Here is an 18,738-nt window from a genome sequence, read left to right as displayed (position 1 = left end):
AAACAAATTATATAACATCAATGTGACTGGAAATACCATTGTTATAAAAATGAGATTTACAAATAATTTTAATGGTATGAAAAATACTAAGTGTTCCCAAATTTATAAAACATGTGTTTATATTTGCCAAAATAATATGTTAATTTCCATGACCAATAACTGAAAATGCAATGTAGAGGGTGGGAAGAAAAACTGTACTGGGTTATAAGTTATACTTTATAACAGAGAAAAACATTTGAATCTTTTGAAACATCTCAAATACTGAGATGACTCTTGTGACAAGATAGAAAAAGTAGTTGCAATTTAAGCAAAACTTCAATTTTTAGAAACAAGAAAATAAAAATGAAGCATAATAGTAAATAGAAACTGATAATAAGTGCTCAGAATATGGATTGAAGTTATTTCCTCCCACTCGATTCCTTTTCCAAAAAAGGGACTTTCTGCATTTGCTCAACTCTACGAAAGACACCAAATCCAGAAACAACTCTGTGAACCAAACACTTGTATGATCATAATAGCAACGTTTTACAATTAAATTGTACTTCACATATTAGGTACTTGGTAAATGGTAGACTTTATTGCTATTATATCATTATTACTGTTATTGTTCTTTTCTAAATTTTCACAATGATCTTTTCAACAACCCGATGAGGAAGGACTAGGCTTTAATATCTTCATTTCACTGAAGAAAGGAATGAAACTTAGAGCCTATTGATTTGCCTAAGGTCTAGAATTCTGATTCTCATTAGGGCTTCACTGTCGGATAGATACTTTCTTTTGTTTTCCTGTTTCTGATACCAATAATTTTAGCACTTACTTTCACCTGTTACACAATGAAAACTTTTAAATGCAAATTAGGTTAATAAATATATAAAACCTAAGTTACAAAACATGACTGATTTATGTTTTTGCTTTTCTTTTTTTCTTGCCTCCTGGGAAACGGTAAACTATAGCTAGATTTATGAGCTTGCTATGTTAAACATTAAAGTAAATGACTATTTGCTAAAACATTTTTATTAATCTTCACAATATCAAAACTATAAATCAAAACTCTTTTATCAATATCTACAATATAAAATTACAATTATTTCATTTAATTTGTCCCAAATCTAAGTTGATTATTTCCTTTGGTCCAAAAGCCCTGGACTGTTATATCATAATGTATCATTTATAGGCTGTGCAAATGGATGTTTTATGCTGTGAAGGCTATTAGAGTACCCTCAGATTCATATAGTTAGTAAGAAAGATCTATCTCCATGTATATTCCTTGTCACAAAGAAATTAAAGTATAAAACTTGACTTTCATATGAACAGTCATTTCTTATGGTGGAACTATTCTCATCAAACCAGGCAGAAGTTACGTTTTTTATCCTAAGAGGAAAAAGAAAAATACTTCAAATGTTTTTTGGTTTCTCCAATAGACATTAAATTGTTATTCATTATCTCTTTACATATTCTTGAAACTTCTGGATGGCAAAAAGCATATCCTCTACTTCTTGATATTTTCAGTGTCTATTAGATAACAGAGGCTCAATAAATGTTTGCTATTTTTGGCCCAACTCTATTTAGGTATTATTTCATTTCACTTCACTTTCTGTTTAGATATTATTTCACTGTAGATAAATCCATTCAAATTCCTTAATTAGCCAGGTTGGCAATATTGCAAAAGTAGCCTATTTCCAAAGTATTGAAAGTACCAGTTCAGTTCATGTAAAAATTTTTTGAATGTTTAAGTGCCAGATATTATGATGGAAAAAAATAGAGTTGGAAGGAAGTAAGGAGGGCAGGATTATATCTATGAATATGACAACTTCTGCCCTCAAGAAATTTACATAATAGTGCATTTGGTACTTCACACAATTCTGTACTGACAGATTTCTTTGTATGTGTAGTATTGACAATGATTAGGGAGCAATTGCTAATTTGGTTGCTTGAATGTTCTAGTTCACTGGGAGCTGTCATATATATCATGTCCAATTTTTGAGGAATTATAATATATAGGATCAGAAACAGAGAATTGGCCATACTAGCTGAGGTTTATAATTCTCAAAAGTTTGGTTGACTAATTTATTCATTTTCAATAAACATTTGCCACATATTTTCTGTGCAAGGCACTATAAATGTGTAAGAATACAAAAATAATGTTTCCCTCATTCATTCACTCACTCATTAGCTAATTTATTTAAGAAATATTTGTTGAGTACCAACGATACTCCAAACATTGAATGATCAATCATTATCCTTAAGAACTGTATAATGTAGTAGGGAAGAAAAGGCCTATATACAGATACCAGAATGTAGGATATCGTGTTAGAAATCCAGTAAAAGATATAGAAAATGCTTTAGGTATTCATCAGACATATTAGCAATATTTATTTGTTTACCTGGCCATTTGTTCTTTCACCAACCTGATGACTTACCTTTTCTTAATATCCCTTTGTGGCTCTGCCATGCAGAAAGTTGTCTAGTCCCTTTAAAATTTTACCTCTTACGTGAAATTACCATTATCTGACATAGTATTCTGGCCTACTTTTCGAAACATACCTAACTTAAGTTTCGAAATGTGCTCCCTTGTTCTAATACTGTAAAATTTAGAGAAAAATAAATTAATCTCATCTATGCCTTTCACAAGTTTATAGGTTTTGTTCACATAAAAAGAGCTCAATTTCATATTTTCTCATACAGCAAACCTTTTTCCTTGGTCATTTTATAAGAAGTACTCACTTCTGAAATTCTGCTAACTATAATTTAATCTCTCTTACATGATTTAGAAGTCACTTTTGGATGTTAACAGTGGTTCAGAGTCATTTTTGTCAATAGCTGCAGGTATAGGATACAGAAGGCATTAAAATTGGATTGGATTAAACTGATTGCAGAACTGGGTCATACCCCAATTGCTACCTTCTTACATTTATCAAATTTTACTTGTGATTGTTTTTCTTTCTGTCAAAATTAAGAATGTGCAAATTAAACTCTGCTTAATTCAGATTCACAACATATTAGAATTGACTGTGTTTACCATATGAATTAAAACATATAGTTACAATTTTACATTTAGTTCACTTTTAATTAACCTATAACAGTACAAAGCTGGGTAAAGTACTTACATTAGCTGCACCAAGAAGTATTAATGTCGGCCCAAGACCTATTGTATATATTGATCTGAGCATTACTGACACAAGAAATGGCCGAATACCCACAGGCTTGGAGAAGAAAAACAGCATAGATGTGCAGATTGCAACTGCTATCCACAGAAGAACTGAGAACAATGGAGAAAGTGTACCTGTAACATATGGAAGAAGTTTATTTTTACTAGGAAGGAAAATAGAAAATGTTAAAATATTTACCATTCCATTTTATATAATACATATAGCAAGTCAAGCCACAGGACACTCAATTTGAAAACACCCCCACTCTACACACTGTATATTTACAGGAAATGTCTTTGAACACATTACGCATTATTACCTTTCTTTCTAGGAAGTTTGTGATTAATTTCATTATGCTTATATCCTCACTAGTTAATTCTCCTTCCATTAACTCTGAGAGTTGTTCATCTTTCTCTCCTACAGGAGTTATATGCTAAATACTTTTGACAGAGATAGCCCACTTGGGAATCTTAATTTAAAAGTTATGATTAATGACCATTAAATGTACAGCTAAATCATGTGGAATCTGGTATGCCTTCACTGAACTCATACTTTGTCTTGTTCTAGTATTATCAAGTTTCTATATTACAGATTCCGCTAAAGAATTCAGAACGTAGAATATCTATCCAGTCTTTAATAAAATGGACAAGTTTTAACTGGTAAAACACACATGTGTGTATATAGGTGTATGAATGTATATGTATATGCATGAATGTATGTATTTGAAGGCCAACTCAAGCTGTAAAACAAATGTTGAGCTATTTAAATGATCAGAAAACAAAAGTTCCAAATGTTTTAAAAATGAACTCCATTAGAAACAAAATCTCTTTCAAAATTGTCCAAAAAAGGTTTAAAAATATATTTCCTTTCAAAAGAAGTACAATTCATTAACGTTTGCACTGATATTCAGAGTTAAGGAATCCTCCTCTGAAGGTCTTGTGGGGCTGGATTTGCAGAAGTAAATTAAGGGGCAACATTCTTGAGCTGATTAGATCAGTGCTGGGGCCTCAGACATGTGTGGATAGGCTGATGAAGTCAGAGGGGAAACAACAAAACAGAGATTTTCCACTAGCTATTTCTTTTGGCCATACCTCTTTTTATTATTTATAAAATTAACTTGTGCATGCAAAACACTGTGGTGTGCAGGGCTTTTGTATTATCATCAAAACCATGGGATTATCTGGATCCTGCAATGAATTCTGTGTAAGCTTTTTAGTTCAGAGTGAGTGCTAAGAGATCAAAAGTAGGTAGGAAGATCCTGTTAGACATTAAAAACAAAACAAAAAGTCAGATAACAGCATTGGTTTAGACATGTTTATTTTTGCAATGTTTGTTCTTATGTTATCTCTTAAAGCAAGCAATGATGAAAGAAGGTTGGGAGGAGAGATTTGATCTGCCCCTTCACCAAATTTATGATCTGATGAGATTACTAGGGAGATAAAGGAAAGGGGTAAATTGCTTTGGAAATTACCTTCAATTCCTATCTCTGGCAACACTAATAAAAATGGATACCCAACTCATGTTTATTGTGATGTTGGCTTGGAAGCACTCGATGTCTACAAAACATAGCCTGACCACCAACTGCCCTGACTTCATAGACCTCAAAGAGCCACGGAGAGAATAATGTCTTCAACTTTCTCTCAAGCTTATTGGGATGCCATAAGAACATAAGCTCTGTGAGAGTGAAGATCGTGTCTACGTCTATCATAGTGCCTGGCATGCAGTAACAAATACTTATTTGTTGATTAAATGAATAAACAAAAATAACCTGTGAGCTCATTCTAAGTAACTGAGTCTTCAGTTATAAATCCCCCACGTCATGGAGCTTCCTTCTTCAGTTTACTGAAACTACCAACATCTTTGCACAATTATCAACTTTTAGCCAGTCATTGGCCTCTAGCATAACTCATAAGCAATGACTTGGCATGATATTCCTAGTTTAAAAGTTTCAGCTTTCACACTGCTCCTCACCCTGTGCATTGTCATTAACGCCTGATCTGCTAGCCACATCTTGACTACTCTTCCCAGACAGTATCCAGCTTGGTAAGATTTCCCCTTGATTAAACAGAAATTATAACCAGGCACTTAAAACTGGGCATTTGGTTGATCCCTTTGGAGAAAGAACTCAACTAGCCTCTAGCATAGTACCTTGAACATATTTAAATGCTGAATACATACTTGTGAATGAATAATAAACTTAAAAGTTATTTAAAATGGCTATTCATTTACAGTACTGTCAACTAACAATTGACAACAATTTATAATTATATTCTGTAAGAATAATCATATTGGTTTCTAGCTGAAGATTTAATGCTAAAAAAAAATAATACATCGAAATCCTCTGAGAACTTGAAAGAAGATGGTACAGATCGTCAAAGCCAATCTTCACCTTTTAAGGACGGGGGACTGTCTTCTTTACTTTATATTTTTATCAATTTTCTATAATGAGAATGTATTGCTTATATGGTGAAAAAAATTAGAATTCACTCTATATATCTTTAAATCTTAGAAAGTATAAAGTTTGTCCTTTAGAAAAGAAAATCCGAACCACAAAATTAGAGACCTCAGTTCATTCACTTCCCTTAATGGAACTCTCCTATCTACCTCACACTGACTTGTTTGCTGCATAGAACATGCTGCACTGACTTCCCACTCTCTCTGTTCCTCTTACTCCCACATAGCCTCATGAGACCGTCCTGTTTCCCCCACCTCAGTCCAGCTAAAGTAGACATCTACCCATTTTAAGGCCTTGGGTGCTCTCTACTATTGTGCTTTACTCCTTTCTTCATTCCTTGTCTAGACCATGAGCTCCCAGAGGACAAGCACAGCTTTACCAACTTCTGTCTCTTGAGGGCCTAGCACAGTGCCTGGCAAATAGCCGCACCCCATCTGTGGTGGTAAGTTGAACACATCAAAATCACCTTGAAGAACTTTTTTCTTTAACACAAAACACTTAAGGAAAAAAAGAACTGCATCCAAAAGTTGGACTTTTTTTTTTTTTTTTTTTAATCAGATGCTATTTGTATATAAGAAATTCTCTTGACGGCAATTGTCTCCACTAACTAGTCTGCCTTTGCCAGACTGGGCAGAAATGGTTGGCATGACAATCACAATGTTCAATATCTACATCGACATGTAGGAGATTCCCTAGCATCAACAGCTGCTGCTTCAGCCACACCCCGCACAGCCTCATGCCTCAACTTCAGCACTATTTTCTTTTTTAGAGACGCATATGTTAAACAAATAATCCAATCAACCAAATTTAAAAAAACCACAGTCACACAAATAAGCCCTGGATTCCTGAATAAATTCAAACAGAGCTCCTCAAAGCAACAAAAGATTATCTGCAGTAGGGGTTGGGGGTGGGGGGGGGGGGTGCCCTATAAGCAGATCCTCTGAGAATTACCTTCCCCTTAAGTAGCTCCCTTAACTGAGAGACACTACTCTCAGTTAATATTATAACTAAAGTGTGAACCAGATATTTAAACACAAGTAATTCCCAGTAGCTCATGTGCGATCAGGCTAGGAAACATGCTTGGAGAAAACATACACGGCGCATTTCTGCTGCAGGCTCCACTGTCCTTACGGCCACATGGACCACAGTGAGTCTAGAGCAGCTTCTATTAGGCTCTGGGGTTAGGAAATGGGGCCCATTTTGACCACAGGTCTCTTTTGGGCCCAAGATTCAGCAGGTGATTTTGTGATCAATCAACTTCTAACTTCAGAATCCAGGGACCTCAGGGTTAGATGGACTCCTCTTATGTATGTATGTATATATTTAATTTCCAAACTCTTTCAAGGCTTATGCAACACTTGCAAATATACAAAATTCTCACATACCCTTCACCTAGATTCCCTAAATGTCAATACAATTACATAACCACATTGCAATGATCAGTATCAGGAAATTAATATGACACTAACTTTATGTAATATATAGGCCTTATTCAAAGTTCATCAAATGCCTCATTAAATGTTCTTTTTCTAGACCAGGATCACACACATGCATTCAGTTGTCATGTCTGTCTAGTTTCTTTTAATTTGGTGTGTGTGTATTACATGTCACTGAGTCAGCTCTGACTCCTAGCAACACGAGGAATGGATAATGACCACCATGTCCTGTCCTCAACAGCCCTGCTCAGCTTCTGTAGACTCATGCCTATGGCTTCTTTCATGGAACCAATCCATCTCATATTTGGTCTTCCTCTTTTCCTGCTGCCTTCTATTTTTCCCAGAAACACTTATCTTTTCCAAAGTACCCAGCCTTCTAAGGATGTGCCCAAAGTAAGGCAGATTCAGTTCTGTCATTTTTGTCTCCAGCGATATGTCAGGCTTAATTTGATGTAGGACCCACTTCTTCACCTCTCTGCTGCTCCATGGTATCTGTAGAATTCTCTTCCAACACCATATTCTAAATAAATCAATTTTTTTTCCCTATAAGCCTTCTTCATGGTTCAACTTTTGCATCCATATGTAGTAATTTTGAATTTCAATCTTTATCTTTCATAAGCTTGAAGGCTACTGGCCAATTACTTTGTAAAATGTCCCTCATCTTGGGTAGTCTGAAATGTTCTCAGTTTATGCATTTTGGCAAATGATGCCATGTTCTTGTCAGTACATATCAAGAGGCACCCAGTGCTGCTGGTGACATTAACATCGATCACTTAAAATGATTTCTCCACTTTAAAGTTACTATTTTTTCTTTTGTAATTAATATGCAAGTTGTGGGGAAATACTTTAAGACTCTGTCAATATACTGTTTCTCATACTTTTCATTCAAGGTTTGCCTATTAATTTAGTATCCATTAATGACTCTTACTACTGTAATGTTTGCCAAATGGTGATATATTTCCATTATTCCTTCTACACTTATTAATTGGAATACTATTGCAAGGAATAGCTTTCTCTACTCACTATCAATATGGATACCTGGGTTCTTATTTTATTCTGTGGGTTATTACATATTACTGTCAATATTGATTTTTTTTTTCCTCAAAATTTCCAGATTTAGCCACTGGGAGGCCTTTTACATTGGATGCTGTGTTCTTTGTCATGTCCCGATTGTTTGTTTTTCTTTAAGCACTTTTTTGGGGGAAGGAATCTTAATGATCAACTAATTCATCTTTAAGTTACCTCAAAGTGCTTCTGGCAAGTAGTCACTGAGTCTATGTTTGACAAAATCCAGCATCAGAGAACTGGCACGTCCAGCACAGAATTTTCCTTCTCCAGCCAGATTTGATGGCCACGTGTGCTTATCAGTTTTAACTTTGTTGTCCTCAGCCTATGCATAGTGTGTAACTGAAGGTTAGAGACTCAGATCCTCCTGACCAAAATTGACACCTATTCATTGAGTTACAATTAAGTAACTCATCTAGAACTATAACCACATCACCCAACCATAATGTTGGGATTCCATATACCAAATGGGAACTCATGCCTTCCCTTCCCTCTTAGCGCCATCCCCACACTCAGATACCTAGGACTGAACCTCCATCTTTATTACTACTACTAACTTCTATTCAGTCCTCTTTGAAGAGTACAGTCTGCTTCTGAACCTGATGATGAAGCACCATGTTTTCCATGTTGTTTTTGTTAGTCCTGTTTCTTTCTGAGGCTGGAACTTTACTCCAAACGCTACTATATATGTGGTTTCAAGTCCCTGTTCAAGGACCAGTTGTTCAGCAATACCCTGGGAGTTTGTTAAAAAAAATACACAGTTCTGGACTCTACTCTCCAATTATTGGGTAAATCTTCCTAAGCCTCAGATTCTTGATCCATAAGTTTGAAGTACTTATTTTACAGGATTGTCAGGAAGAGTAAATGAAATCATGTACGTGAAGTACTCAGCATTTTGCCTGACCCAATCTAAATGGGAAACGTCATTAGCTCCCATTATTATGATCTATATTACTATTCTGTTATTAGTCAGGCCAGTATTAAAAATGTATCAAGTGCTCCACTTCCTCCTGAATGAATAAAGCATAGATGTCCAGAAGGGTGGCATTGCCCATTACCATTATATTTCCTATACAATAGGTGGCAGCAGAGGCTATACGAGTAGACATTGGTTCTGGTAGTCAAGTAAGGGATATTACGGAATGCCACCCAGGAAAAATTATGTCCTGAGTGAAGATCTGTTATCTTCCTGTTATCTGTATGCTTCCAACCCAAGACATCCATGTAGAAAAGCCCTGGATTAGAACCAAAGAGTTAACCTTCTACTCTGAGACCTACCATTTTTTAGCCTCTCTGGGCTTCCATCTCTTTACGCATCAAATGAGTGTTTGCTATTAGATTATTTCCAGGATTGCTTCCATATCTAAGACTTTCTATTTCTATTAACCAGGATGCTACAATTTACTTTAGCATTCTGTGTGCAGATGATACTAATTTATCATATCAAGCTGGACTTCTCTCCGTACAAGCGTTATATTCTTCTGTGCCAAGAGGGCTATCATCACTAAATGAGACTAAACACAGTGAAGAGAAAGCTTTTTCCACTTCCCATTGTATTTGCAACTTCCCCACAATGGATGACCAAATATTTGCTACATTTTTCATTGCTATTTAACTCACACATTGCTCCATTGCCAAATATTCTTCTTTTAGTATTGCATGCCTTCCAAAGAGTCACACTTTATTCATGACCATCATACCTAAATGTTAGGATTTGATATCTATTATCTTAATGGATCTTCAAAATAGAAAATTACTCCTGGGCTCCCATTTCCCTTCCTGCTCACCTCCAGTTCATCTGCAATAGACTTAAAAACCTGCTGCTCTTGTTATACCATCCCTTTTACTGGGTTCCCCTTGTAGTATTAATATTTACCCTGCAACAACATCAACAACTAAGTTATTCTTTTTTTTCATATTGTCACGAGGCTCCTTTTTATCCATTCTTTTACTTGTACCTCATGGTGTCATGAAGTCTTCTAACAAAATAATACAGTAAAATTAGGATGTACTTGAGCAGAGTTTCAAAATCTATTAAAGCACTAGGAATTTGTTGACAGGTATTTACCGTACGTGTAGACTATTTAAATAGCAGATATTAGCACAGTAGAAACGAAGTACATGGCTGGAGTCAGAAAAACTTGAAGTCCACAGTTATAAGCCATCACTTTGGTTTTTAGTGCCTTGTAGTGGGAGGGGCGGAGTTTTAATGTGTGGAAAAGGTACTTACCGTGATAAATTTTATAATTGTGTTAAAATTTATAACTGTAATAAATAGAATTTAAAAACCAACTCCTAAGCTTAACTTACACACATTATTTTTAAAATAAATCTATTAGTTTTTTGCTTAAATTAAAATATTCATTTTGTTTTCTATTACTGTTCAATTAGCTTATAGATTTACTAAATTCCTTAGATTTTTGTTGTTGCAAGTGTACAAAGCAATGTAATAGAGATTTATAGCCTTCACAAAATGATAACCCCCCTCTCCCCATCTACTACCCCTCTGACAGTACATAGCTGCTACAATTCCACTGACTCTACTCCCTATGCTATACTCCACATCCTGTGACTATACATATATATACATATATATATATATATATATATATATATATATATATATATATATATATACATATATGACATAGTCAGTTACATCAACTATAATTTCATATATATATATATATGAAATTATAGTTGATGAACAACAACTAAGTTTTATTGAATGATTACCAGTGCTTCTCATTACATCTATAACATCTCATTAAATTCTCACAATAATCCTATGACCTGAAGAGATACACCAGCACCTTGTGGCTATTATTTGCTGATTCTCTCATCTTTTCCTCCAAATCACATTACAAAGTTATTTATCTGATTGTATCACAAGCCTATAACAAAGTTTCCCATTCAATTTGCCGGACTTAAACAAAAAACTTAATTTCCACAGTCCCACCCTTTAACATATTTCTCCTATATTTCCCATTTCACTTAAAATGAGATAATTTCTTATCTTTGCTTTTGTAAAGCCTCATGTATTATTAGTTTAATAATATTAATTTCATAGTCAATCATTCACGTAGAGAAGTCCTAGACTGGAAACAAAAGAATTAACCTTTTACTATATCTGACATATTCTCTATTATTACATTCCGACTTATGCTGTACATTTTTAAATTTTTTTCAGATTTCATGTATGCTCATTATCAAAATCTTAGATAAGACAGAAAGCAAAGAGAAGAGAGAAAATACTCTACTTAAGAGTAAAATCCACTAAGTAGATAATCACAATGAATATTTTGGCATAAGCCCTTCATTTCCCCACGTATTTATATAATTGAGATGATAAAATATAAAAGTGCTTTTGGTAATAATAGGTAGAAACAATATTTTTCATTGCTTTATTTGTCAATATATAATATAGCTCTTCTGTATATGAGCTTTTTGCAAAATAACATTTTTATTGACCATAGTTTTCGGCCTACTCCACTTAATCGTAATTCTCTTCTAATGAATACAGAAAAACCCATTTAACAAGAATTAAATCATAATGATTTTGAAGCTCGAAATAGTTAAGAAATGCATTAAAAATATTATTTTAGAACTTTAAAATATTTATCATTTAAAGAAAGACAAGCCCTTGCCTTCATCTCCATCGTCCCCAAATGGGTAGAAGAGAGCAACAGCTAAATTGATGAACACAGCCAAGTTGAAGGAAATGCTCCCCCACAGAGAGATGTGCCTCGAAAACCAGAACAGTGCAGGATTACCTGGTGAAGAACAAGAGCAATGGGCAGAGAGGAAAAATAAGTTTTGGTTTCAATACATCAGCCCTACTGAAATAACATTTTACTAAATGCATTTTTGTAGACTAATATAAAGCATATTTAAATAAACAATATGACTTATTTTAGAAAGTTTATAATCAGTATCATAACAGAGTTTTCTATTTGATTCCTTCTTTATCCTTTAGCCAATTTATACATAAACCATTACAGAAGGGTGAGTAATTTTGCAATTGCTAAAGGTGGTTAGAAAAGGTGATTCAATAATAATTCTCTCTGATGAATTATTGAATCTCATCTGCTCCCTAGAGCAGATGAGGGAAAAGACAGTTTAGCAGCTGCCAGAGGCCCTTTTTAATGGGATGGTATACATTACTATATAATTGAGTAAAATTGATACATTTGTCCCATTCTAATGCCTTAAAGTCAAGCAAAAAACACAAAACCCTGACACAGATATATCTCTGATGAAAATTCCTATGACACAGTCAGTTACCTAAAACTCTGAAACTTAATAGCATGGCACAATACCATTTCCTGGGAACTAGTAATTTATAATATTATCTAAGTTTTAAATCTTTCTGCTTGCTAAAAACTTGTTGGGTTTGCAACAGCAGAAGAAGATGCACGATACAATAAGAACTACCAATAAGTGACAAAGGATTTACTAAATCTTTTCAGAAAAGGAACTCTGTATTTGTCATCAGAAAGGAATTGGCAAAAGCATCTACTGAATACAGTTTACATTAACCAAAAAATCAGTTCTTTTTCCCTCTATTAGGTAATTGAACAGATATGTAAAGCATATAAATTTGACCACATACTTCCTCAGGTCTTATCCATTCTCTAACTCTTAATATTTTAATATCAGATTTAAAATACTGGAGTTAATTGAGGGGGAAAAGCACATCAATTTTCAAATAAAAATGATAAACAAATTATTTTCTTGAATTCCAATCTGGGGTCTTTTGCTTACTTATAAACTGTACTTCCTTTTAGTACATATTTCCTTCTCTTGGAATGGAGCATTTCAACACTGGAATAGACAATATTAACCATGGCATTAAGAAGACTAACGTATAACAAATTTTAAACGTCTGCATCGCCATCATTCCTGAATTAGGAGTCCTCATTTTTTAAAAAATATTTAATTGACAATTTTAAAAAATTTTATTGGGGAAGGGCAACAGGACTTTATTGAGGAATAGTGTGTACTTCCAGGACTTTTTTTTTTTTTCCCCAAGTCAAGTTGTTGTCCTTTCAATCTTAGTTGTGGAGGGCGCAGCTCAGCTCCAGGTCCAGTTGCCGTTGCTAGTTGCAGGGGGTGCTGCCCACCATCCCTTGCGGAACTCAAGGAATCGAACTGGCAACCTTGTGGTTAAAAGCCCGCGTTCCAACCAACTGAGCCATCTGGGAGGCAGCTCATCTCAAGGTGCTGTGCTCAATCTTAGTTGCAGGGGGCACTGCCCACCATCTCTTGCGGGACTCGAGGAATTGAACTGGCAACCTTGTGGTTGAGAGCCCACTGGCCGATGTGGGAATCGAACCGGCAGCCTTCGGAGTTAGGAGCACAGAGCTCCAACTGCGAGCCACCGGGCCGGCCCAGGAGTCCTCGTTTTTAAAAGCAGAGGATAAAGACAAAATTAGGTGTTGATGCATACATTGGTAGTAACAAATCCATCAAACGAATTAGATTCCGTCTATAATCTCATAATAAGTTGCTTCCAATTTTTAAAAGTAAAATGTACATTGAAAGTTATTTTAAGATTTGTTTTTTGATAAATGAAGAATTATTTATCAAAAAACACAGAGCCCACAAACTCTAATTCATTATTTACTTACCTTTTGCAAAGGATAAAAATGTATGTTTTTCAAATGTCCCAAATAAAAATGTTAAGTCTTCATATGTATTCTGGACACATAAAATTTTCTCTGAATTCTATTAAGGTCCTACATGGTAAAATGCTAAGGGTACATAATTTCCTTATTTTTTTAAAATATTCTGCTATGAAAGCCTGACAATGCATGCCACCATTTTATATTTAAAGATGGTGTGTCTCAAGCTCTACTCAAATTCATATACCACAATCATTAAAGTTCCTAGAAAAATAGAGTGTTGAAGCACTGTTGAATGGAGGAATTGAGAACATATACTTGCTTGTCTGAAAAACGTCCCCAAAAGACAAAGAAGACCTAATCAAGAGTTTCCCATCAATTTTTGTTAAAATATCCTGTTATTCTTTATCTGGGAAAATTAAAGTTTATTTTAAACATTAAAAATTTTAAATTTTAAAGTTGAGTATTTCCAAATAATCTAGAGACAGAAATAAATGATGGGAACTGTATTATACTCATTTTTAACCTGAAAATTATAACATTTCTCTATTTGAATACTAGTGTCACAAATTTTTTAGTTCGATTTGGCAATGTAAAGATATGTGGAAAGGAAGAATGACTTTCAGAAAAACATCAAACAACCTACTCCATCATAAGATCACAAGACAATAGAGGGCCAACGTGCTGGTGCCAACGTCTCTCCATCATTCACTGATTGTTAAGGCCAGTCAGAGCCTATTCAGGGACTTCAAACCCGCAGCTGTTCCACAGTTGAAACATACAGCTGTAACGTTGTATTTCATAATATTTATAAAACGATAGGATCAGCACTAAAAGATGATCTAATTAGTCAGAGTTTTCTGTTTCCATTAAGCCGCAGGTGTCTCGGCTCTAGTTGTAGACTGAGCTTATATTCTTAAGCCTGTAAGTGATTTCAGTAACATCAGATGGCAAGAAATTAAAATTCAATTTAAATGAATGCTGTCATGTGTCCCAAAGCACCAATTCGTCTACCATTATACTCGAAACTCACCATTTCAGTTTATTGTACTTACTCCTGATTTTCTTCTGCCACTTCATTTCATTATAGAGGTCTTCTGTTTGCTGGAAAAAGTCATTCACTTTACTTCCTTGTTCATCCCGTTCAGTCGTATTGAACACACGGCTCTTAGACTCTCGCGTAAGATATTCACATATATTGGGGACAGGAAAAACTATTTGCTCCATAGTCCTATCATGCCGAACAATCTGAAAACATTAATTTACATGTGTTTTAGCCTTGAGACACCTTAGTCTTAGACTAATTTTCAGCATGTGTTTATGTGTTTATTAATGATATTTTATGAATTCAGTTATGAAAAATATGCCAGCTTGAAGTATCTAAAATAGTCCTTTATTGTGCTACTTTACACCTTTCTCTTTAAATAAGAGACATTAACTGACTAATGTATCATAAAAACTATACTTTGTTATAAATAACAAAAGCCAAAATCTTTATTCTTTCTGAATTAGCATTAAATATTTGCCACACATTTATATTTTCATCAAGTACAACAGAGAACTAAGAGGGAGTTAATGAGCAAGTCATTGGCTACGTCACCTTAAACACACCACTTGGTGTATTTATATCCTGTTCTTTCTAAAATGGGCTGTTGGGAAACGAATGACACACTCACATGATGAGCCCTACGTTCTATAGAGAAAGGTGCTTTATTTCATTAAAATTCTTATTCTTGGCAAAACATAATTTTGGCAGGAATAATATCCATTCTAGTATATACCTAGATATATATATTCATTATTTTGAACTTCTCTTATTTGGTATTTGTGACGGTGTCACCTTAGATTTTTTTTAAAAAGGTTGAATATTTTCACACAGTTTTACTATGTAATAAGGATTTGTGTATACTGCATCTCAAGGTTCATATTTATGTATCCTGCCCAGCCCTCAAGAATGAATTAGGACTGGTCTAACCCAGAAGAGTCATTTATTTCCCTCTGCCATTGACTGGTATGTTGGTGAGCATGTGACCGAGTTCTGGAAAAGGAAGCATAAGGAGAAATATCTGGGGGCAGGGGGGAGCTTCCTGGAAAGATTTTGCTTCCTTGAAAGGCAGAAATCCACATGAAACAAACAAAATAATCACAACAACCAAAACAAACACCTACCACAAAAGCAATTCTGGCCTGTATCCTCTTTCTTCCTGCTTAGAACAAAAGGCAGTGTAAGGGAACGATGCCTGAACTTTGGTAGTCATTTTGCAGCCATGAGGTGACATATCACCAGTATAATAAAAAAGACCTCCCAGAAAGATGGAAAAGGCCTGCATCACTGAATCACTGAAACAATCATAGAACTACTGATATCTTTAGACTTCTCATTATGTGGGATAATCAAGTATTTTTATTGTTTAAACAATAGTCAGTCTAGTATTCTGTTATTTGTAACTGAAGATATCCTTAATGATATATGCAAACTACATAGTAGAATACTATCATAAAACAAACAAGATGAAATTTAGTAGTGGTAAGTAAAAATTCCTGAACACAGTTTTTAAAAAAGCCAATTGTGTGCTCGCTTCAGCAGTACACATACTAAAATTGGAATGATACAGAGAAGATTAGCATGGACCCTGTGCAAGGATGACATGCAAATTCTTGAAGCAGTCCATATTTTTAAGGAACTCATACAACTCAACAACCAAAAAACAAACAATCCAATTGAAAAATGGGCAGAGGACCTGAATAGACATTTCTCCAAAGAGGACAATACAGATGGCCTATACATATGAAAAGATGCTCAACATCACTTAACCATCAGAGAAATGCAAATAAAAACCACAATGAGGTATCACCTCACACAGGTTAGAATGGTATCATCAACAAGACAAATAATAACAAATGTTGATGAGGCTATGGGGAAAAAGGAACCCTCACACTGTTGGTGGGAATGCAGATTGGTGCAGCCGCTATGGAAGGCAGTATGGAGGTTCCTCAAAATTTAAGAATAGAATTACCATATAACCTAGAAATGCCCCTCCTGGGTATCTACCCAAAAAGTCAGAAAACATTTATCTGTAAAGATGTATGTACTCTGATGTTCACTGCAGTTTTATTTATGGTGGCCAAGATACAAAATAACCAAAGTGTCCTTTGCTAAATGATTGGATCAAGAAGATGTGGTATATATACACAATGGAATACTATTCTGCCATAAGAAAAGATGAAATAGTGCCATTTGTGACAACATGGATGGATCTTGAGATTATTATGCTAAGTAAAGTCAGACAGAAAAAGTCAAGTACTATATCGGTGATATGTGGGATATAAAACTGAAAGCAACAAAGGAACAAAACAAACAAATGAAGAAACAAAAACTCATAGACACAGGCAATAATTTGGTGGTTACCAGAGAGTAAGGGGGGAGGGGAGTGGTAGATGAGGGTAAACGGGATCAAATATATGGTGATGGAAGGAGAACTGATTCTGGGTGGTGAACACACAATGTGATATAGATGATGTATTACAGAACTATACACTTGAAACCTATGTAACTTTACTAACCATTGTTACCCCAATAAACTTTAATTTAAAAAAAAGTAAAAGTAAGACAAGTGAATAAAATTCAGAAATCATTAGCAGAGCTAGATACCATGAAATTCAGATGTGAGATGGTAGGCCTTTGGCTCACTGTGGGAGTAGGAAGGAAAGGAGAAATCTGAAAGACTGTTAAAAGAAAATCTGTAACATACTTGTCCCTTCTATATAGTCTTTCCCAACACACATTGTCCTTGATTTTATAACCTCGCTTACATCCACTTTTAGCTTTATATTCTAAGAAGCAGTATCTGCTTTTTGCAATTGAGTTGAATAATTAATACTAGAAATGCCTACCATTTTGGGTGTGCCAATTATACAAAGAAGAACTGGACCTATTTGGTATGGAACACAACTATGTGGCAGGGTTGGGGGGAAGAAAAGGTTCACATGACCCAGCAACGTCAAACATTTACAAAATCTCAGGATACATTTAAGAAATAGTGTCTTGATTATTATAAGCCAAGCTATTCAGCCCTTTTATAACATGCGATGTTTGATTACAGCTGTCACATTTTACAAGGGGTATTGACAAACTGGAGGGATTACAGAAGGAAAGGGGAATGTGTTCACTGTCAAAAGCCAAAGACAGATAATTTTTTTCAACACATTTATTCATCAAATGCTTATTCAGTCTTTAGTTGGGGAACTCTGGGGAATTCAAAGTGAAAAACAACATGAACTCCGATCTATAAGAGCTTATAGCTGAGTAATCATGGTGGTTCTTCAAATGTTAGAACCAAGCTATCATGTTGACAAGAGAGTAAATGCTCTGAACAGCGGGTAAACATTAAAGTGGGCTAGTATGCACTCTATCAAAAAAATTACTTTTTATAATTATTAGAGTTGTTCCACATTGGATAGTTTCCTCCTGAAGTAGTGAGATCTCTATCCTAAGGGAGAATGTAAAGCAGGAGCAGGATTATTATACAGCAATTCTTCCTTGGAGGTGTGAGTAGACCAGGTAATCCACAAGGTCCTTCCTATCTCCTAGGATATTTGAGTCTATAACTTATAAACAAACTATTAGTTTCAACAATATTCATTATTACTGTTATGTTCCAAGCAGTGTTCATTTTTGGAAATACAAAGATTATCAAGACCAGTCCCTACGTCAAATAGGGAAACAGCGACACATGAGAAGCTAACAATATTCCAATATGATATATTAAACTAACAGAATTATCAAACTGCTGTAGGAGCATAGTGGGATGAAATTAATGAATGTGTGAAAAAGGGAGGGGAGGCCACTCCTGAGTAGGTCATATGATCTGGTCTTTGAATGAGCGTGAGAACTGGTCAACATGAATTTAGATCATAAACCCAGGCCACTCCTTTGAACTCTTGATTTCTATATCCAACTTGATAGATACCTCAAAGTCACCTCAAATTCAAATTTACCCAAGAATCAA

The 18,738-nt window shown here is 34.8% G+C and overlaps 1 protein-coding gene and 1 non-coding gene across 2 annotated transcripts in view; one reads left to right on the top strand and one right to left on the bottom strand.

Annotated features, from left to right (window-relative positions):
- Positions 1 to 18,738, bottom strand: part of ITPR2 (inositol 1,4,5-trisphosphate receptor type 2) — a 431,615-nt gene that overhangs the window by 72,360 nt on the left and 340,517 nt on the right. Inside the window, exons 47-49 of the mRNA XM_019737570.2 lie at positions 14,785 to 14,977; positions 11,753 to 11,878; positions 3,108 to 3,283 (exon numbers count right to left, since the gene is read on the bottom strand). Of these exons, the coding sequence (XP_019593129.2) occupies positions 3,108 to 3,283; positions 11,753 to 11,878; positions 14,785 to 14,977 (495 nt within the window). The remainder of the gene's footprint in view (positions 1 to 3,107; positions 3,284 to 11,752; positions 11,879 to 14,784; positions 14,978 to 18,738) is intronic.
- On the top strand, positions 16,301 to 16,407 carry LOC141570345 (U6 spliceosomal RNA). Its single transcript, XR_012494339.1, has one exon. It is a non-coding gene; the product is annotated as a U6 spliceosomal RNA (small nuclear RNA).

Source organism: Rhinolophus sinicus, linkage group LG02 (assembly GCF_036562045.2).
Source record: "Rhinolophus sinicus isolate RSC01 linkage group LG02, ASM3656204v1, whole genome shotgun sequence".
Taxonomy (NCBI): domain Eukaryota; kingdom Metazoa; phylum Chordata; class Mammalia; order Chiroptera; family Rhinolophidae; genus Rhinolophus; species Rhinolophus sinicus.
The sequence above is the reverse complement of the archived record's forward strand: the minus strand, read 5'-3'. Positions and strand labels throughout refer to the sequence as shown.